This window comes from Amblyomma maculatum, chromosome 2 (genome assembly GCF_055883805.1).
Source record: "Amblyomma maculatum isolate TAMU_Amacu chromosome 2, ASM5588380v1, whole genome shotgun sequence".
NCBI classification, from domain to species: domain Eukaryota; kingdom Metazoa; phylum Arthropoda; class Arachnida; order Ixodida; family Ixodidae; genus Amblyomma; species Amblyomma maculatum.
Window position 1 is genome coordinate 195588378 of NC_139345.1, and position 22398 is coordinate 195610775.

At 49.8% G+C, this 22398-nt stretch overlaps 1 protein-coding gene across 1 annotated transcript; it reads left to right on the forward strand.

Annotated features, from left to right (window-relative positions):
• Window positions 1–17682: 17682 nt before the first annotated feature.
• Window positions 17683–19047, forward strand: LOC146200833 (uncharacterized). The gene has a single exon (XM_084592442.1). It carries the CDS (start codon window positions 17683–17685, stop codon window positions 19045–19047), a length of 1365 nt encoding a protein of 454 aa, XP_084448568.1.
• Window positions 19048–22398: the final 3351 nt, after the last annotated feature.

Sequence of the window (22398 nt, forward strand, 5' to 3'; positions counted from 1 at the left end):
ACAAGGGGTGTTGGGAGAGTGTTATTTCCTTTGAGTGCTCTTATTCTGTTGTATACTTTGTGAGAATCAGAATAAGAGTTCACAGAAGAAAGGAATGATGACCAGCTTTCTCGCTTGGAGATGCGTCGAACACGTTTGCCATTTGCCTTTGCGCGCTTAAATTAGGTTTTCAGCCGTGGGGTATCGGCGTAACTTCGACCATGCCTTGTTTTGTGTTTCACGGGCAGTTTTACATTCTGCATTCCACCACGGCCTTCGTTTGTTTCGTGGCTTACTTGATGTTTGTGGAATGTGTTTTTCTGCAGCATCTATAATGTGCAGCGTGATCAAGAGTTGAGATTCGTCAACGCCTAAGCCAGTAACTGATGAACAGGGCAGAGCTGAGTGCTCCCTGAACATCTCCCAGTTGGCCACATATTCTTTAAATTTCCTGGGACTAGATGCATTTACATTTTTATTGCCTGTGTACTTCACAGAGATGGGAAAATGGTCGCTTCCATATAGATTGTCAATAACAACCCACTCTGTAGCTGCCAAGAGCATCGGAGAGGCAATGGCTAAGTCAATGGCTGTGTATGTATTATGAGCTGAGCTGTAGTATGTTGGCTGTTTTGAGTTGAGTAAACATGATCCTGAGGTCAACCAAAGCGACGGGGGTAGCGTTCTAATCAACAGGGCAGTGCCAACAAGGCTCCGGCTCCACTTCGTCTACCTCTTCGGGTTGGCGCGAGAGCTGATGGCGATCGGGATTACTACAATACCCCCCGGCGGGAAAGGAGCCATCCTGGCGACTCGTGGTGAGGAAAGGGTAGGGGGATCATAATACGGCTTGAGGCGGTCGACATGTAGTTTCTCGGCCGCGGCGGCGATGATCTGGAGATGGGTTCAAGGGCTCTACTACGTAATTGACGGGAGAAGATTGTTCGAGAATGCGGTAAGGTCCATGATAGCGCGATAGGAGTTTGGATGAGAGGCCGGGTGCAGAGGAAGGCACCCAGAGCCAAACGAGGGCACCTGAGGTATATGAAGGCGCTGGATTTGTAGGGTCCCGGTTATGCTTTTGTTGAGCCTGGTTCTCCGTTGTGAAGGAGCGCGCCAATTGTCGGCATTCTTCGGCAAATGTGTGCGCTTCAGACAGTAGAGTGGTCTCTGAAGCGTCGGGTTGGTAGGGCAGGATAGTATCCATGGTGGACGTGGGTTCACGACCATATAAAAGAAAGAAGGGGGAGAACCCAGTCGTAGTCTGCATAGCCGTATTGTAGGCGTACGTTACGAAAGGCAGCACTTGGTCCCAATTAGAGTGAGCGCTATCAACGTACATGGCTAGCATGTCACTAAGAGTGCGATTAAATCGCTCAGTCATGTCGTTCGTTTGGGGGTGATACGCTGTGGTGCTCCGGTGAATGATCTGGCACTGTTTGAGGAGGGCTTCGATAGTGTCGGAAAGAAACGCACGTCCGCGGTCACTGATCAATTCTTTCGGTGCGCCGCGACAAAGAACGAGGCGATGCAGAATGAACGAAGCAACATCCCGTGCGGTGGCAGACTGCAAGGCCGATGTTTCCACGTAACGGGTTAGGTGGTCAACGGCTACGATGACCCAGCGGTTGTTAGCCGATGTGGTCGGAAGCGGGCCATACAGATCGATACCGACACGTCAAAAGGGCGGCTGGGGCAAGGCAATGGCTGCAACGGAGCGGCTGGCTGAGGGGATGGATTCTTGCGACGTTGGCAGGCGGTACAGGATCGGATATACTGACGAATGAAGCGGTACATGCCGCGCCAGTAATATCTCATACGTAGTCGAGAATAGGTTTTCATGACACCTGCATGGCCGCATTGGGGATCGGCGTGGAAAGAGTCGCAGATTTCGGCACGGAGATGTCGCGGAATCACGAGAAGCCACTTTCGCCCTGTAGGATGGTAATTGCGGCGGTATAAAAGTCCATCACGAGTGGCGAAGTGGTGGGCCTGACGACGAAGTGCACGTGACGGAGACAGCTCTGCGGGCGTAGACAGGAATGTTAAGAGGGAGGATATCCATGGATCCTTCTGCTGCTCAGATTTCATGTTGGTAATGTTGAGCGGCGACATATCGTAGGCACAAATGAAGCCAGCCGTCGAGTCGTTAGGAAGCGGTGAACGGGAAAGGGCATCAGCGTCGGTGTGCTTGCGTCCAGATCGATAGATGACGTGGATATCGTACTCCTGAAGACGTAACGCCTAGCGGGCGAGGCGGCCGGAGGGGTCTTTGAGGGAGGATAGCCAACAGAGCGCGTGGTGGTCGGTAACAACGTAGAATGGGCGACCGTAAATATAAGGACGAAACTTGGTAATGGCCCATATGATGGCCAGACACTCCTTTTCGGTCACAGAATAGTTCGATTCCGCTTTCGTGAGGGTACGACTAGCGTACGCGACGACATACTCGGAATATCCAGGTTTCCGTTGAGCAAGAACAGCGCCCAGACCTACGCCGCTTGCATCAGTGTGTATTTCGGTCGAGCAGGCAGGGTCAAAATGGCGGAGTATAGGGGGAGAGACCAGTAGACGGCGTAGTGTACTGAACGCAGCATCACAGGCTGGTGACCAAGAGGAGAGGTTCGGGCCTCCGGCGAGAAGTTGCGTTAAACGGGCGATGATACTGGCGAAGTTTCGGATAAAACGGCGGAAATACGAACATAGACCGATAAAACATCGAAGTTCTTTCAAGGTTGTGGGCTTGGGGAAGTCTGCGACGGCACGAAGTTTGGTAGGATCCGGTAGAACGCCATCCTTGGATATGACATGACCAAGTATTGTGAGCTTGGTAGCGGCAAAGTGACATTTCTTCAAGTTGAGCTGTAGGCCGGCTTCAGTAAGGCACGTAAGGACACGCTGTAGGCGCAGAAGGTGGGAAGGGAAATCTTTCGAGAAAACGACAATGTCATCTAGATAACAAAGACACGTTTCCCATTTGAGCCCACTGAGAATGCTATCCATCATTCTCTCGAAGGTGGCGGGGGCGTTGCGCAGTCCGAACGGCATCACATTGAATTCATACAATCCATCGGGAGTGATGAAGGCTGTTTTCAGGCGGTCAGCGGAAGCCATCGGTACTTGCCAATAGCCAGAGCGCAAATCTAGCGACGAAAAGAACTCCGCTCCTTGCAAACAATCTAGCATGTCGTCAATTCGTGGTAGTGGGTAAACATCTTTGCGGGTTATCTTATTCAGACGCCGGTAGTCCACACAGAAGCGGATAGTGCCATCTTTCTTCGTCACCAACACTACGGGGGAGGCCCAAGGGCTATGAGATGGTCGTATGATGCCCCGTTGAAGCATATCGGCGACATTATCACGAATGACGCGGCGCTCAGTGGGCGACACGCGATATGGTCGCTGCCGCAGGGGAGCATGAGGACCAGTGTCGATTGCATGAGAAACGGTCAAGGCGCGGCCCAAGGAAGGCTGGGACACGTCAAAAGATGCACTGAAGCGCTGAAGGAGGGTGACTATTTGGTCCCGTTGGGCGGACGTAAGGTCGGTCGCGATAGCTCGATGAAGGGCGTCGACAGGAAGCTCATCACTCGTAGCAGCACAAGACGTCAGGGCAGCGACTTGAGGAAAAACTTCAGGTTCGGAGAACATATAAGTGCGATCAGGGTCCAGCTCTTCAATGTAGCCGAGGCACTCCCCGCGAAGAACAGCCGTTGGGCAGAGAAAAGGGTTGGAAGCATAGATGACACAGCTGCCATCAGAAATTGTTAGAACGGCGAAAGGAAGAAGGAGGCGGTTATGGTGGGCGGAGGCGAGTTTGGGCGTAAAGAGAACAGGACTAGGGAGGGCAGATGTCGAAATAAGGGGAACGAGAACAGAAGAAAAGGGAGGAATGTCAGTGTCTGCAGCTACAAGGAGTTTAGCAGGGCGCACAGGCGGGTCACACAGGGAAACATTACACACAGGGGAAAGCTCAACTTCAGCACGGGCACAATCAATCACAGCACTGTGAGTTGACAGAAAGTCATAGCCGAGGATGATGTCGTGGGAGCAGTCGTAAAGCACCACCATCTCGACGAGATACGTAAAGTCTTTGATGCAAACTCGTACCGTGCACGCTGCCACGGGGGTGATGCGCTCTGAACTGGCCGTACGAAGCGAAAAGGCAGAAAGCGGCGTCGCGACCTTGCGAATTTTGCGGCGAAGGGCATCACTAATTACGGAAACGGCAGCACCTGTATCCACCAGCGCAAGAATGGGAAAACCTACGAACACTTCAATAACGTTGGCGGGAGAAGGCGGAGGACTTAACGAGTTCGTCAAACGCGCAGTTCTTGCCTCCGGAACTGCGGCATTCAGTTTTCCCCTTGCGTAGGGCCCTGTCGCCGGACCATTGGCGAAATGGAACGTCGGCGAGGCGAAGGCGAACGGCGTATCGAGTACTGAGCCCGAGGTGGAGACGATCCAGAAGAGACGTTGCTCAAGGGCGGCTCGGGATCGTAGTGGTACTGACGGACTGTGTTCTCAGGATGAAGCGGGCGCTGACGGCAAAGGCGAGCGACGTGACCCGGGAGCCCGCAAGCATAGCAAATTGGGCGATTGTCGGCGGTTCGCCATGGGTTCGTAATGCGGCGTCGCGGTCGAGGGATCTGAGACTGAGGGGCCATGAAACGAGGTGGAGCATAAAATGTAGGGCCGTTCTGGTACGACGATGTTGGAAGCGGACCGCGCGTTCCAGCGGTTACTTGAGCGTAAGTGAGTGGTGCTTGCACAGGAGCGATGGGAACACTAGAAGGCAGCGCTTCGGCGACTTTCTCCTCGATAACTTGGCGGATAGCCGGCGAGATGGATGGCGCGTTGGCCGGCGCTAATTGCGAAGTGCAGACGGTCGGCTGAACTGGGTGGAGGAGGGACAGCTGGCGTACAACTTCTTCGCGGATGAAGTCTTTGATATTCTGCATAAATTGAGACTGTTCCGCAGACGGCGTAGCCAGTGCCAAGCCAGCAATGCCGGCAGGTGTGGCAGCCCGCCGCGTAGAAGCGCGTTGCTTTCGTAGCTCGTCAAACCTCTGGCACAGTGTTATAATGTCGGATACGGAAGTAGGGTCTCTGGCCGACATCATATAGTACGCATCATCAGTGAGACCTTTTAGAACATGTGTGACTCTTTCGGGCTCGGGCATGGACGGATTGACCCGCTTGCAGAGGTCAACCACGTCCTCAATGTAGCTAGTAAACGTTTCTTCGGGACGTTGAAGCCGTGCATGGAGGCGTTGTTCGGCGCGGAGTTTACGGACGGCCGAAGACATCCGCGAAGTTCTGCTTGAAGACAGACCACGTCGGAAGATCGGCTTCGTGGTTTCGAAACCACAGATTCCCCACGTCCGTGAGGTAGAAGAGGACGTTGCTCAGTTTGATGGAATCGTCCCAGCGGTTGTAAGTGCTGACGCGCTCGAAAGAGGCTAGCCAGTCGTCAACGTCGTGGTCGTCGGTACCACTGAAGAAAGGTGGGTCACGGGGGCGTTGTGCCCCGGGACAGAAGATGGTGGCAGGAGTAGCAGGGATTGGCGTCGATGGTTGGCTGGGAGCGTCCTGCATGGTTGTGACCGAAGGCGGTAGCGTGCGGTTCCGAAGTTCCAGGGTGAAATTTGCGAGGAGGACTGGGACGACGACCGAACCGCCACCAAGTGTAAGGTGTTTATAGGAGCACCAAGACAGCAAGCAACGTCCGCAAACCAAAGCGACAGGGGTAGCGTTCTAATCAACAGGGCAGTGCCAACAAGGCTCCGGCTCCACTTCGTCTACCTCTTCGGGTTGGTGCGCGAGCTGATGGCGATCGGGATTACTACACTGCTATTAATTAGTCCTGAGGCCCCAAGTGTACAATCATACACACACCACTTTTGCAATGTGGTGTAGCGCACTCCCTAAATCAAACTGCAAAAACTACCTATTAGCATTACATATAAACCTTATAGTATAAGATGATATAAATGTTATCTTCATAGAGGTTATTTCGAAGCTATAACAACAAACATTCTGGTGCACTCACGAGCAGATCCATAAGTGCCGGCGTCCCATATTGAGGAAAAAGTTCACTCCACTTGCGTCATAATGAAGCCAGGTGGCACTAGTTGTCCACTCAGGAAGTGTACAAATGCGCATGCCACGTCTCAAGCCTGTTCAAGTAATAAGCAGAGCATGGCGCGCCTTGTAAGTTGATGTGTACAATTATACACGTCACCGCTGAAGGGAATATTGAGTTTTATTCGTACATGTGGCTTGCTCACCTTAGGTGATAATGACGTTTAGTGGATCACCGCACTGGTTTGCCAAAAACGCAATATACCTAGGATTGCGTCCTCTATCTCTGCACACATTTCAAAAGCAACCTCATAAGGCAACAGGGTACCTACAGATATAACTCAGCGCATGTAAAATGTTTAGTCTTGCAAAAACTAAAGCAAGAACAGCTACTTTTAAATACTTTTAGGCCTATGCTGCCACAACTGCCGCCAAGAGATTTACTATGTTCCCATTTAGAACCGGAGGTCTGAAGTCGATCTGGAGCAAATACCACGAAAAGCCACATGCCAGTAATTGCCCCGTCCTAGTCCAATGCTAGACCTCGGGCCCAAGACTTTTCAGTCGGAGATTGAGCTTGAACGTTTCCAGTTACATGAAGCTAAAGTATTGCCAGCAGTAAAATTTAATATTTCTGTAGAATGTCCTGTTAGATGTGACTGCTGCCTCTGTGAAGTCAATACTTAGCCAATGGGGATACTGCTTTGAGCAAGCTAGCGAGATTTCTCCAAAGGGCATAGGTGACAGATCTGAGTTATCTAAGAGGGAGTCAATTTATTTTAAAGCAGTATTAGATAATAAGGCTGCTGTGTGCTGGACCGAGGCGTGCATGTGTTGGTATATTGTAATCAACACCAGTCTATCCCGTCTGTAAGACAAAGGCCCCTCCCGCAGCTTTCCAATTGACCCTATCCTTGTATAGATGTCACTTCGCGCCCTTATCGCGTTTTAATCTTATCCAGATGTCTGACTCTGTCCCCTTCTCTGGTTGCCCTCTCTTGGATTCTATTCTTTTACACTAAACAACCTTAAATATCATTCTTTCGCATAACATACCCTGGCTACACGAATTTCACCTTGAGTGAAACAACTAATATAATCAGAAAGCAGTGTGCAAAGTAGAATAGCCTCGGCTGCCTTAAAGGTCTTGAACTGGCTACACATGAAATCGAGCTGGTAACTTATAAAGCATTCATGAGACAAGCCTCGTGATATGCAGCTATGGTATGCGATCTGTACATGGAAGCTAATATTACAAAACTAGAAAACATTCCAAAGAAGCTCATTTGGATTTTCTTTTAACTTGCATATGGGCCAGCAAGGGAGATCTGAATTGAAATCGCTAACTGAACAGATGAGATTATGCTTAGTATGAGCTTTGGACCTTGCATTGCCTGATATTTTTATTCCTACCTTTATATGTGTTGCTTAGATTATTTGCTTTTCTTTCACATGCACACATTTGTATTCTTGTATGCTAAAATAGGACTGCATTACACTCCTCGCAATCTAATATTGAAACATTACAATGTCATAATCATCAATGCGTACACTGGTCAGAGCACTCATGCACAACGCCTGGCTCGGCATGAGGTTCATGGAGCGTAGTGCTTTTTCTGTTTCGATTTTCATCCTTGGCTGGTGTTATGTGTTATAGTTTAGGTATGATGCTTGTTGGTATTGCCTTGTAACAATTTCCTTACATCATTGCCCTCAGAGATGTATTACCGATAATGTACATTTATTGTAACACGCGCTGCCACTATACACTCTTACAAAGGTTAACAGCATTCCTGAAATAAAATACATAAACTAATGCTGCTTACTTGATCTGTTCTACTTCTACCCTTAAAGTTATGACAGTCATCTTCCTTTTTATTACAGCTCACTGCACTGTTCGCATATTGATTTCATTGCTGTTTCTTTACCTCCTAAGTTTGTTTATTGATTTTACTTACACATTTCAGTATATGCTACGTTTGTCCTCTGAAGAGTATTTTAACTTTGCATATTTTATGCATAAAATATTACTGCAAATTGATTCAGTTAACGTTTCCCCATTACTATGTTAGTGATCTCAGCAAAAACGAGGGTCGTCTTTTAGGAATATTCCCAAGTGCAGCGCAGTACACAGCAATAAAACGTGGTCCTTTAAAGGTCCCCTGAAACTGCCACCAAGAAGCCACTGATAAATGTGTTCAGTGTGTAGAACAAATCCTTTTGAGCATTAACCCAAAGTATAACTCATTGGAACAAAGCCAGCGATTTATTATTAATTTTTAAAAACAGCGTTTTTTGAAATTCGCGGGCAGAGGTGTCGTCACTTGGCGGTGTCGCATGGAACTCTTTCCTTAAACTGTGACGTCACGGGTGAGTTGACTGGCAAGGCTTGCTAGAAGCTGCCGTTCGCTGCGCCCACTGCAGCCGTGACGTCACGGACACACTTCCGGTAGCTGCGAAAGTCGTCTGCTCGTGCGCTGCTCGAACTATGTGCGCGCTGTTGTTACACAGCTCGCCGCCCTTATCGGTTATGCGGCCATTGCCCATCAAGTACAACCGAAGCGACGCTGTGATTGGCGGAACGAAGCTGCATTTACAAATATCTTATTTATATAACGTGGTTTTAGGAGTACCGGAGTGTCGTCCGACGAGACGTCAACAGTATGGTCAAGCACCGCATGATGGCAGCACCTCCTCTACCGCCGTAAACACCGCCGCTGTGGCCCCTCCTCCCGCATACCATTCGCGAACGACACGGCGGATCGTTAGCACCGATGTCCGAAATAAAGCGTGCTAAAATTTGTTGGCGTCTGGAATATTGAGCCGAATATCAAGCATGAAGCCCTCGTGAGGATCGCTGACCAGCAGGAACTCAAGCAACCACCGACGTCCGTTGTACGTCCGAGCTAGAGCCGAACGTCCTTTGCCGAAATTGTACGCCCGTCGGACATACGTACAACCTCCGGTTTCGGACATCCGTATTCGTACGTCCGTCGGAAGTACAGACTACGTCCGCTTTTGTATATCCGCATGAGAGACGAGGTGTATGTCCGATGTACGTACAGACTACGTCCGTTTTTGTATATCCGCATGAGAGACGAGGTGTACGTCCGATGTACGTACGGACGAGTATGTTTCCAGGACATATATTTCCTCGCTGACAAAATTCTGTTTCAACATTCACACTTGTCTTCAATGCTCGAGATGTGTCCAGCCTAGTCAAAAAAGAAACAAAAAACATTGGGGCCAATTGGGACCTGCAAATGGTCACACCTGGACCCAATATTGGACACCACCTCTCCAATGGATTAGTCCAGTTGGATTAACCAAATGGTTCTGCAAATACCAATTGGGCATTCCAAATAGTTTTAATTGCGTGTAAAATTCCATTCGGATTTTCCAAATGGTACTCAAAATTCCAGTAGGAAATCCAATTATGTTTGCAACTTCCATTCGGCCCCTGAGATAGCGAATTGTATTATATACCAAATGATTAGCTGGTTGGCCTAAAAAACTCTGGCACATACACAGTATGGGGCGATTGTCATTAATTTCTCAGCTTTCATGCCGCAATTTGTTGTATCCGTTGGTAGTGGCGGTCGTGATCTTCAATTGTTACTCCAGTTGAGCCTGAACGTATGTACTACATGTACCACCTGCGCGGCTTCGCCATCCACGATGGTCCACGGCCACGTCTTGGCGAATGTAAGCGCCGGATTACCTTGCACTGTGGGTCTTTACAAAATATTTTTTTTGCTGTTTGAAATCCCCGCCGGCCGGCGGCCGTGCTGTTTGGTTGAGGGTTGCGTATTCCATCGCAGAGTGTGTGTGTTGGAGGGGAGGAGGGGGGATGGTAGGTTTCGCTTGAATATCCTTACAAGAAAGGGTTCCTATTTAAAGAAATTAACAATATTCAGTAAAAATATAATGTTAACTTATTACGGCCAATTCATTTCTGCGCATGAATGTTTCTGCCGTAGTTTCGTACCACGTGTTTCTGTGCCGCCATTGCCGGCTGTCGTCCTGCCGCCGCGGCTCGCGGCAGCAGTTTTTTTTTTTTTCGTTCTGTGCGGGTGCACGCAACTATGCTCGAATGCCTTCACCCATCTTTGTGCGCTGCAAGGACAACGATTGCGCAGTTGTGCCAGTTCCAAGTGTGAAAAGATTACCCCCTTGGAGCAACAGTGGTTCACGACGACAACACATCAGGACGGATGACTCCGGCGAAAGTGACCGCGTTTGAAAGTGAGTACTGCGATCGAGCTTCGTGAAAATCTGCGCAGCGAAAATTGTATGAATATGCAACAGCGCAGTGAACCTACTGACTCATTTCAACGCGATAGCAGTAAGGAGCTAGTTACACCGAAAACCAGTAGTAATCGGCGCGGTGGCGTCCGTGTATGTCGATTGAGTTGGCTCTCCCTCTCCTCTACGCAAACTAGGAAATTGCTGGAGGTGCAATCGCGTTCCACTCTTGCAATCTTGCGAGGCTTATAACCAACCTCCTTGTTTTTGTCAACCAAGGCGCTGGGTAAACAGTCGGTCTTCAAAGATTTTTTTTAATATGCTTGCCTTCGCAAGTGGCATGCTCTGCATTTTTCAATGCAAGTTGCAGGTTGCGAGGGCACAGTCTGCGCTGCAGTGCATTACAGTGATAAAATGCATAACTGCTCCTGTACAATGCGATAAGCGATAATCGCCCAAGCTCGCGAGCTTGAAAGTTGTGCACCACTACAAAAAAAAATCATTTCAGATAGCGAGTGGCCTTTTCTGTGCTTGAAATTATTGAAGCGCGTTATCAGCTTATTTTAATTTAGGTATGGCCTGTATGATACTGCCTTATGAACTGTTTAGCTTATTTAGCTTTATCCTTGAAGCATTGCAGATGAATCTATGTGATATTCGAAAGATAGCGGGTGCGATATAACTGGCGTGAACTAAGGGAAAGGAGGGCAGAACCTCGCTGATATTTGAGACTGCTTGTAACAAGTGCTGTAGGGCAGGTACAATATGAGAAATACTCAATTTTCTTGTTATTATCCTCCAGAAAACCTCGAGTCAAGGATTATGCTGTGCATGAGCTACCGACTATTTACTAACCTGTTTTCTTTTCTATTTTGCAGAAAGCTGGTTGCTTCCACTTCATCACGGAAGATGGATGTGCGCTTCAAGTTTTACGTCATATTGAGGAAACAGACATTTTACAATAAAATATGCCTGTTGTACTTTAAGCTGCTTTTCTTTTTTATTGCCTCGTGGGAGCGAAAAAAGCATGCATGCAGCATATATGCGAATATGCGAGAAAGATCCGGGAACGGACGTCCGAAATGGACGTCCATTGGCCAGACAAACATGTCCATTTGGGCGCCCATCGGACGGCCGACGGACGTCCACTGGCTGTTCGCGGACGTCCATCGGCCATCCGGAACATCCGAAACGGATGGCCATTGGCCGTCCGATGGATGTCAGTGGTTGCTTGGGAAATTGCTGGTATGAGCGACAGCCATGATACAAGCAAGTTTCTGCTCAAGCCAGCTGCTGCTGGTGCATATCGGCTTATCCGATCTGCTCGTACTAGTTCTGCGATTAATGCGTCGCCAGAGTTAATCCTATAATTATTTTACTATGGCAGAATTCACATAAGGCAGTTTCATAAGTAGGCGATTTATGACAGCGTTGATCAGGTCCAAAGCGCCGACCGCCGCGGCTTCGAAGCGAAACAATTCAGGCCTAGCGATGACTAGGGACGGTCACGCACGGCGCCGTCGTTACAAGGATTCAGTACGCAGTCGCTGCGCTGTCTGCCGTAATCGAAGACGTCAGGCGGCATCATATTCTACACATCGATCTTTGAAAGTGATACAGTGGGCAAACGAATAACTTTGTGAAGCAGACCTGCTCATATGTTTCGCGCATTCGGGCGCCGTCGAGTAGCCTTCGTCAACAGACGCCGCCATAACCTCGGTTAACGACGCAAACCGAGGTCGCCAAGCTCTATTTTCGATAACCGCGGTTAGTGGTGTAACCATGGTTTAGTCCGCCGTGTAACATGGACTAACCATGGGTTCGCGGTTACACTAGCCGTCGCTGCGCGAACTGGCGAACTCCTCAGGCGTGAGCGAGCGAGGACGGGTTGACGCGAGTACGCCAGCAAGCGAGTGAGCGCGCGGCAACCGGAAGTTCGTCGAAGTGACGTATTTCTGGGCGAAGCTTTGAACTTGCTTGTATTCTTTATTTTTTTATGGCTCCCTTCGGCGTCCGAATTGGGAGGGAGAATTGGAAGGGTCATTTTTAATCGCCGATATCTCTGGTGTTGCAGAAGCTAGATCGAAAATTTTTGCGGGAGAATGATGGGTGGTGCAATATCTATTAGTGGTATGGCGTTGTTTACCCTTCTTGGTGACCCATTTCAGGGGACCTTTAACATCATTGCTAGAACAGGAAGTATACACAGGCAGATTGTAACGTGGTGGTGTCTGAGTAAGTGCTGCAACTTCACATTCAAGGCTACATTTCAATTGGCATTACAGAGGTGGTTAAAACCTTTTTGCATTCAATTCTTGATGTATTGAGAAATGATGTCAGATTTGATAAACAGCTGAAAGAGCAGAAAAATATTCTTATAGCTAGAATGTGTAAATCTGCTAAAGGGAATGGAGCATGTTTCAATCAACGTTAGTTTGCATGCATGTCTGCAAAATACATATCGTTGCTTCAAAGCGGAAATATGGCGAACGCTTCCAACAATGACATCCCCTTCAGAAGCTCATGCCTCTCAAATCCCTCAATGGCTGTAGCACGCAGCGTCATTTCGAAGACACTGACATCAGATGTGTTCCTTAACGCTGTGTCCATAAGCAACGCCTTATGACTAGCAAGTTTATCAAGCATCTCTCCGTACACGATCAGATGTCTGTAGTCCCAGCTGCACTGGAGAGGTGCAGCATAAACGCTCTCAGCACAATGAATTATTTTTAACAAGTAGTAGCCATTATTGCTGCTTCTACTTATGCCTGTGCACATAGTAGGGTGAATATGAATAATGGAAAAAAATATGTCATGTCTGCACATGGCAGACCTAAAAGTAATTGTAAAAATGCTATCCTGCAGTCTGCACCTCGCAGAGCTACCAATAATTCCAAAAACTATATACTCTGTTATCACCTGGCACAGCTAAGTATCAATAGTTGCAGAATAATTGGATAAAAGCTGTATACACTTCTGTACCTGGCAGAGCTAACAGTAAATAGTGGGAAAACAGCTATATACACTTTTGCACTTAGCACGGCTAAAGATATAAAATGAAAAATCTATGCGCTGTGTCTGCACCTGGCAGAGAAGAAAACATAAATAATCATGAACGTGTAAACCTAAACTTTAGAAGGGTGAATCTGATTATAGAGTCGAAGTGTTAGTAGGCCGATAGCTAGAACCAAAAGTTCTTGATGCGCCCCAAGTACTTTTTACAAGCTGCCAACTACTGAAGAGAACAGAGGTTCACTACAGTGACCGGTGAAGCAACTTGCTTGGTAAATAGCTCTCTATTCACAACTCTGATAATTGCACATAAGAAAGCAAAAAAAAGCAAACATAATGAGCATACATATATTAGCATAGCAGTATCAGTAATGAGAATAGAACAACATATGTATTAGTACACAAGTATCAAACACTCAAAGATTTTCCAATGAAACATGTAATGTAACTCGAGAATAGTTAAACATGTCTGAGAGCTACCTTGAAATATCCTTGAACATGGTTACGGCAGCTTTTCCACAAAAATAATTCCATAACTGCAATAAAAAAAAGTGCAACAACGATAAAGCATATGGACTTCGTCCCACCTTGCCCCATGGCGGCCATACCTTCATGGTCGCCTATCTTCCTGCATTTGGTTGCAGCGTGGAGACATTGAAGCGTTATAATTTCAGCTGCTCTCCCAGTGTCTGTAGTGTAGACTTCCCAAACGCTTCCAAACTGGTTGCTCGTTAGCTGAGGGGGTGACATCATCTCTGTGCTTTCATCATCAGCAAACGAGTTCTCTCCACAGGTTACAGTGAAGGCGACTGCATAGTGTAAGCGGGCCATACCGTCACCTCCTATCCCTGTTCACCTCCTTTTGCGGTTGCTAAGAATAACAAACATCGTGTAATGCAGCCTTTGGGGAAACACCCCAGGAAAGATGTTAGTAATATGTTTTAATGAAACTCGAGAATAATGAAACATGTCTGAGAGCTACTTCGAAATATCCTTGAACATGGTTACAGAAGCTTTTCCACGAACAAATTCTATAACTGCAATAAAAAAAGTGCAACAACGATGATACATATGGACTTCGTCCATTAGTACACAAGTATCAAACACTCAACGATTTTCCAATGAAACATGTAATGGAACTCGAGAATAATGAAACATGTCTGAGAGCTACTTCGAAATATCCTTCAACATGGTTACAGCAGCTTTTCCAAAAAATAATTCCATAACTGCAATAAAAAAGTGCAACATCGATTATGCATATGGACTTCGTCCCACCTTGCCCAATGGCGGCCATATCCTCATGGTCGCCTATCTTCCTGCGTTTGATTGCAGCCTGGAGACATTGGAGCGTTATAATTTCAGCTGCTCCCAGTGTCTAGTGTAGAATGTTCCCAAACGCTTCCAAACTGGTTGCTCGGTAGCTGATGGGGTGACATCATCTCTGTGATGTTCCCAAACGCTTCCAAACTGGTTGCTCGGTAGCTGATGGGGTGGCATCATCTCTGTGCTTTCATTGTCAGCAAACGAGTTCTGTCCACAGGTTACGGTGAAGGCGACTGCATAGTGTAGCGGGCCATACCGTCACCTCCTATCCCTGTTCACCTCCCTTTTGCGGTTACTATTAATAACAAACATCGTGTAATAAAGCGTTTGGGGAAAGACATCCCAGGAAAGAAGTTAGTAATATGTTTTAATGAAACTCAAGAATAATGAAACATGTCTGAGAGCTACTTCGAAATATCCTTGAACATGGTCAAGCCGCAAGCCCCTCCGCCACGACAAGGCAGTGATCCATGAAGGGGCTTTCTCTGCATACCAACCTGCATTTTCTTCTACACTATCAAGTTGATCAGGCGCGTTTGCGGCCTGCCAGCATAATTGGGTAGCCATGAGAAGAGCTGTTATCTTCAAACTGCAGCAAGGACCCCAAGTGCAGCATTCCTGAGTTGTCAGACTGAGCAGATGAAAAACAGGTTGTGATGGAAGACTGGAGATTGTGACCACCTCTAATCCGCTCATTCTCAGAGCAATTTACATCACACCACATTACGATGCTCTAAGCCGACGTCACACACATGCAAATGCATGATTTCAATCCAGCCTCTTCCTTCTTCGATGGCATGCGGTCCACATTTACTGAAGCCACCTCACAACTGATGAAATATGGTTGTTATCTGACAGATGCATCAGTGCCGAAGGGAAGCTATGTTGTTGAAGGTTGTGCTGAACGCTTCTTGTCCACATGCCATCATGTGTGTTCGTGGCACCATTAGGAGCCCCCCCCCCCTCCGAGCTTTGATAAAAAAAGGAAACTGGTGGTAATAATTATGGGTGAAGAGCAGCAGTGACACAATGTAAAACTTATTGTCATGTATGTGCAAATCCTTAACCAGATCTAAGTGTATAGATGCCTAACAGAGGGTCATTAAAAGGAACGTGCAGTAGACCGTAATTGAGTAAAATGCAGTGTACGGCCGGCGTTACCGCAGCGCTCAAAAAAAGACAAAGGAAGCTAGGTTGTGACGACACTTGCATGCTCACATACACAAGTGTCATGAGAAGGCAGATAGGTGCCAGTTGCTTTGGCTGATAATAAGTTGTATTCATACGTGAATAGGTGCGACGGCTTAGTCTGTTGCTCTGGTGGGTGTCCAACGGCTGTTGAGACCGCCAACCGTTATGCTTCCTAATGAAATGAAGTGCTTCGCTGGGAGCAGTTGATTATTTTCAGATGACAACGGGACGAAAATCCGCGGTGATGTGAATGGCACGGGATGACAAGTGTCCGACAGTGTATGGTCGGTGCTTGTAAGGTCCGGCGCGTTGCCGTTTGTATTTTTGGCATCCTTGAATGGGAAGGAATGTCTCGGCGGGTTGCCGTGGTGCGAACTGCGCGTCTGGTCTGTTTTCAAACACTAACTTCCTAGAAGGCGACCATTAGTTCAAGAGCGCAGGCTCCTCGTTCGGACCCCCGCCACACGTGTCCCTTTGTTACGGGAGACGGGAGAGACCCTCCGCTTCCCTCGAGCCGGACCTCATTAACGCGGCCCCCCGCGGTCCCGTCGCCCGAGTGAGAACGGCCGGGGGGCCATAAATCCCGCGAGAGTGGTCTGGCTTTCGTCCCGCTGCATAACGTGTAGCTTGCTAGTGCACGACTGTCAGTAAGCGAAACGGTCGGACAGGCTGCGACGAGTGGCCCACATACGCGGGAAAGAGCTACAGTTACAGTGTTTTTATGTTTTTACGTGTGGAAAGGGGCGCGCTCTCGGCTCATCTCTGGAGCGCGGGACGGGCCCCGAGTGTCTTTGGCTGGAGCTACTCCTTGCGTTAGGACGCTCGCGCTGGCGAGCGCCTGGAGTAGCTAGTGGTTGCTTTGGAGCTGGGGCAAGAGGCGCCAGCTCGACTGCGGGGACGCGGAGTCCCTTGTCGCTCTGTTTAGCGGTCGGCGCGGCCGACCACGGCTAGTTTTCCTTTGTGAATATAACTCTTGTACCTCTTATTCTTTTGTATAAAGTTCTCCGGTTGTTTATCAAGTTGCTTCACCAACTTACTGGCTTGCTCCACCATCCAGTCACCCATCAACATCCGAACCAAAAACTTTACTGGCGCAGTCGCGACAGGATTGGTGTGCTGCAGCTCAACCGAGAGACAAGGTGCGTGAAGCATCGGGCGTCGATACGCCGAAAACAACGAGCAGGTACAAGAGGGTGCGTCAAGGCGCCGAAGACGAGGACGACAACGAGCAGCGATACGAGCGACACAGAAGCTTGCAAGTGAAAGTGGACGCGGGCCGTCGACGGACGCGAGCAGAGCCCTCGAGTAGCGACAACAGCGGACGACTTCAAGCGGCGCCATTCTGACGCCATTCGACGCCATTCCAGTCCGAAAAGAGGACCCGGCGGGCAGCACAGAGTGAGTTCCCTGGTCCCTTTGTTTTCTTGGCGTTCACTGTTTGATGTGGCTGGTGTAGTTAATGCTGACCAGATTTAGGCATCTTAACCCCGACAAGGCACTGACAATGGATAGTGACGGTGACGGGGGGGGGGGGGGGGGGGGACGGTGGCGACAAGGGCAGCTCTGAGGCGCCGAGACCTCAGTGTGGCCGAAACATTGAAAAGGAGTTAGAGTTGTATGAAAAGAAGATAAGGGCTTTAGAGCTCCAGATGCAACTCATGCTGGCTAACGGGCAAAGTGCGGCGCCTTCGGAGAACGATCGTCTGAGGCAGTACGCTAAGCTACTCGCCGGCGCGTTCCCCAAATTACCAGCGGATGGTGAAGTGCCGGTCTGGTTTGAGTCGGTGGAATACAGCGTTACAGGCTTACAGCGTTCCGAAGGAACACTGGACGCAGCATGTGTTCCCGATGCTGGCCGAGCGAGTGACCTACTTGTCAACTCGGTTCACCGCCGAGCAGCACCGGGACTACGACAAGCTGAAGGCGGTGGTCCTGGAGGAACTAAAACTTTCAGCCGCAGAGTACAAAAGGCGGTTTTCTGGGGCCACCAAGCGCCGCGAAGAAACCTGGAAGGCATTTGTCACCCGCCTCCAGAGTTATCTAAATTTTTATTTAAAGTCTCGATGCGTGTCATCCTTCGATGAACTTGTAAGGCTATTGGTAGCCGATCAGCTCAAGGCGGGGCTCTCAGAGGAAGCCAACAAATATGTAAAGCTGCGCGAAGGAGAGAAGTGGCTGAATGCGGACGAGATAGCCGCTCTGCTACAAACATATGAGGAAGCCGCTGGAAAGGGCAGCGCTCAGAGGAAAGACGACAGCTTTAAATCCCCTGACACGCGTCCAAGGGCCAGAACCGATTCCACACCTTTGCAGAATTCAGGGTCGGAGCGAGCAGAGAGAACTGGAGGCAGGACAGGGGGAGAAAGGAAAGGGCTATCGCGATCGAGTGGCTGTTTCCGATGCGGGAGCTGGAGACATTCTGTTGCGAACTGCCCATACAGTGGCGAGTACCCAGCCGACAAGCGAGATGATCCGCCACGCGAGGATAAGTTAACGGCACGCGTGTCGACCCACGATGAGCAAACCACGCGTCCTGCGCTCAGGGACATTAAACTCAGCTGTCGGGAAGCTGTTATCAGCGCCATGGTAGACACTGGCGCTGACATCACTGTCTTGCGTGAGAGCATGGTGCCTGAGGAGTTTGTAACCGCACATGGGACAATCGATCTCATTTCTGCTTTCGGAGAGAAGGTAGAGGCGAAGCTGGCCATCGTTCCGTTGAGTCTGTATCGTGGTACTTCGTTAATCGAAGGTGTGGAAGATTCGACACCGGTGTTGTGTGCGCTTACCAATAAGCTAACGCATACAGACTGCCTAATCTCCGCAGACACCTGGGAACAGCTGCAGGACTCGGTCGAAACTGGCAGCGATGGTCGCGTGCAGGCAGTGACAACGGTGCCGGCATCGGATGGAAAACCAGATGAATCAGGGCTAGACGCTGGCGCGGAGCCCGTCTTAGTGTCAGAGAATGTATTGCTGCCAGATCAGACAGTTGTCATTAATGCGGTGGAGAAATCACAAAATGACGACGTGATTACTGAGCGTAGCGGGGTGCAGAGGTTCCGGGAGGAGCAGCACGAGGATGAGACCCTGCATCAGGCCTGGCAGAGTGCTAGGGAAGGGAAGGCTGGCATGTCAATTGTAGAGGGAGTCTTGTATCATAGAGACCAGGTGTTAGGTCAGGGGGTGCAGCAGTTAGTACTGCCAAAATGACGGCGCGAGGCCGCAGTAAGCCTGGCACATGAGTCCTATTGGGGCGGACACCTCGGCTTTCGGAAGACTAAAGCTCGCCTAAAGTTGAGTTTCTATTGGCCTGGCATGGAGACGGACATACGCAAACACTGCGACAGCTGCCACAGTTGTCAAGTTCGGTCTGACCGCCGGCAAACCGACAGGGTACCGATAACGCCTCTCACACGCCCGAAGTTCCTGTTCCAAAAGGTTAACGTAGACATCATAGGACCAATTGAGCCACCGTCTGGCCGCGGGCATCGGTATGCGCTTTGCATAATCGATCTGTGCACGCGTTGGCCAGAAGTAGTCTGCCTCAAATCGTTGTCCGCGAAAGCAACTTGCGACGCGCTGCTTTCAGTGTTCAGCCGGACAGGGGTTCCCGAGGTGATATGCTCAGATTGCGGTACGAACTTTACGGCCGCATTGACGAAGGAGTTCTTAGGAAGACTAGGCTGCTCCCCACGCTTTTCCGCTCCCAACCATCCAGAGAGCAATGGGGCCGTGGAGAGATGGAATAGAGCCTTTAGGACCATGCTCTCGCATGTAATTGAGAAGGAGAGTAAGAACTGGGACAAATTTATCCCTTTTCTCCTGCGGGCCTATCGGGAGGTACCACACGACACTACCGGCGTGTCGCCATTTAGAATGCTTTACGGCCGTGACCCAGCAGGACCACTTAGCATTTTGAAACAGACCTGGGCAGGGGATATCGAGGTACCTGGGGAACTAGCGGATGCCCCCACTGACTATTTGAAAAATCTTAAAGCTCAGCTCGAGATGGCGACCGACATCGCGGAGCTAACAACAAGCAAACAGCAAGAGGCGTACGCGTCTCACTACAACAAGCACGCGATGGTGAAGACCTTTCGGGAAGGGGAGGCGGTTCTCGTCTTTGATGACAAGAGGCCAGGTAAATTGTACCCGAAGTGGCTCGGACCGGCGGTAGTGACGAAGAGATACCGTGAGCACTCGTACTATGTACAGATGAGTGACGGTCGCCGCATGCTAGTGCATGCAAATAAGCTGCGTCCCTACATCAGCAGAGTAGGTTCAGTGAGCGTCATATTTCAAGACGACAGCGACTTTGAGGAAGTGGAGTATACTCCGCGGGCATGGAACTCCGAGGAGAGCAGTGTAATGCTGACGCCGGATAAAACCAGTCACTTAGACAGGAACGCAGCAGCGCTGGTGCGTGCCACGTTCGGGCAGCACCATGCATTATTCGAGGATAAACCTTCCATCGCGCGCGTGGGCGAACACAGCATAAAGCTTGTGGAAGGGGCAACTCTCAAGCGAGGCCACCCTTACAGAATCCCAGAGGCATTCAAATCTGAGGTAACGAGGCAAATTGAGGAACTTCTCGAGCAAGGCCTTATCTATCCATGTAAAAGCCCTTTCGCGCATCCAATCGTGTGTGTTCCCAAAAAGAGCGGGTCGGTACGCTTATGCATAGACTACCGTGCGCTGAATGCGGTGACCGAAACGGATGCTTTCCCAATGGGTTGTCCCCAGGAGCTGATCATGCGTGTCGGGGCAGCAAAGTTCATAACCCTTTTGGACCTTAGGCGCGGCTACTGGCAGGTGCCACTGGCCGAGAACTCTCAGCTTCCGACGGCTTTCATTTCCCATCTAGGGCAGTTCGCATGGCGAGTGATGCCGTTTGGGTTGAAAAACGCGGCGGCAACGTTCCAAAGGAACATGAACGAATTACTAGCAGGGCAGGAGGAATACGCTTGTGCCTATTTAGATGACATCGCCGTATTCAGCCAATCGCTCGAATCGCACATTGGTCATTTGCACCGTGTGTTTTCCACATTGGAGGGGGTGGGCCTGCACGCTAGTTGGGAAAAGTGCCAGATAGCACTTCCCTCAATCAACTACTTGGGGCATGTGGTTGGATCAGGACGACATGGCCCGGCTAAAGAAAAACTTGAGGCCATTGAAGGCCTTCAAGTCCCTACGACAAAAAAAGAGCTGAGGAGCACTCTTGGGCTGTGCGGATACTACCGTAGCTATGTTCCAAATTTTGCAGCAATCGCGCTGCCACTGACCCGCCTAACGGGGAAAGGCGTGCCGAATAAGATACCGTGGCCAGATGATGCCGACAAAGCCTTCAGCGCCTTAAAAAAAGCTCTATGCAAGGCTGTTTCGCTGACTACTCCAGACCCGCGAAAGCCGTATATGCTTTTTACGGACGCGTCGGCAGTAGCGGCCGGTGCCTGTTTGGCGCAGCTTTGTGACGACGGCACGGAGGCGCCCATAGCCTTCGCCAGTCACAAATTCACCCCAGTACAAATGCGATGGGCTGCAATCGAGACGGAGGCTTACGCCGTAATATGGGCGTTGAAGAAGTTTGAGACATGGGTGTTCGCCGCCACCGTAACCGTCGTCACTGATCACAATCCTCTCTCATTCCTAACGAGTAGTGTGCCCCAAAGCGCAAAGATTACACGCTGGGCTCTTGCGCTCCAGCGCTATAATGTTGCCATTGAGCATCGCCGAGGAGTCGATCACGCTAACGCAGATGCCTTGTCCAGAATTCCCAACGCTTGTTGGAACAGACCACCGGCTGACATCCCGCAGTGACCGCTGGGGACAGTGGGCCAGGGAATGGTGCGCGAGCAACAAACTGGAATCGTCGGATTCGAAATGTGCACGCCAAGGCCGAACTCAGTGACACTGTGAACCATCTGTGTGTGTTTATTTCTTTTCGCATGATGTGTTTGTGGATGTATGTGATGAAGGGTCGCGCAGCCATGCTCACCGGCTTCCATAGCTGGCGTGAGCTTCAGGACTCAACCGCCACTTGCCGAACCTTTTTCTTGTTGTTTTGTCTCGGCTTATCTTTCAATAGATCAACCGAGTCTTGGGGGGAAGGTGTAAGGTCCGGCGCGTTGCCGTTTGTATTTTTGGCATCCTTGAATGGGAAGGAATGTCTCGGCGGGGTGCCGTGGTGCGAACTGCGCGTCTGGTCTGTTTTCAAACACTAACTTCCTAGAAGGCGACCATTAGTTCAAGAGCACAGGCTCCTCGTTCGGACCCCCGCCACACGTGTCCCTTTGTTACGGGAGACGGGAGAGACCCTCCGTTTCCCTCGAGCCGGACCTCATTAACGCGGCCCCCCGCGATCCCGTCGCCCGAGTGAGAACGGCCGGGGGGCCATAAATCCCGCGAGAGGGGTCTGGCTTTCGTCCCGCTGCATAACGTGTAGCTTGCTAGTGCACGACTGTCAGTAAGCGAAACGGTCGGACAGGCTGCGACGAGTGGCCCACATACGCGGGAAAGAGCTACAGTGACAGTGTTTTTATGTTTTTATGTGTGGAAAGGGGC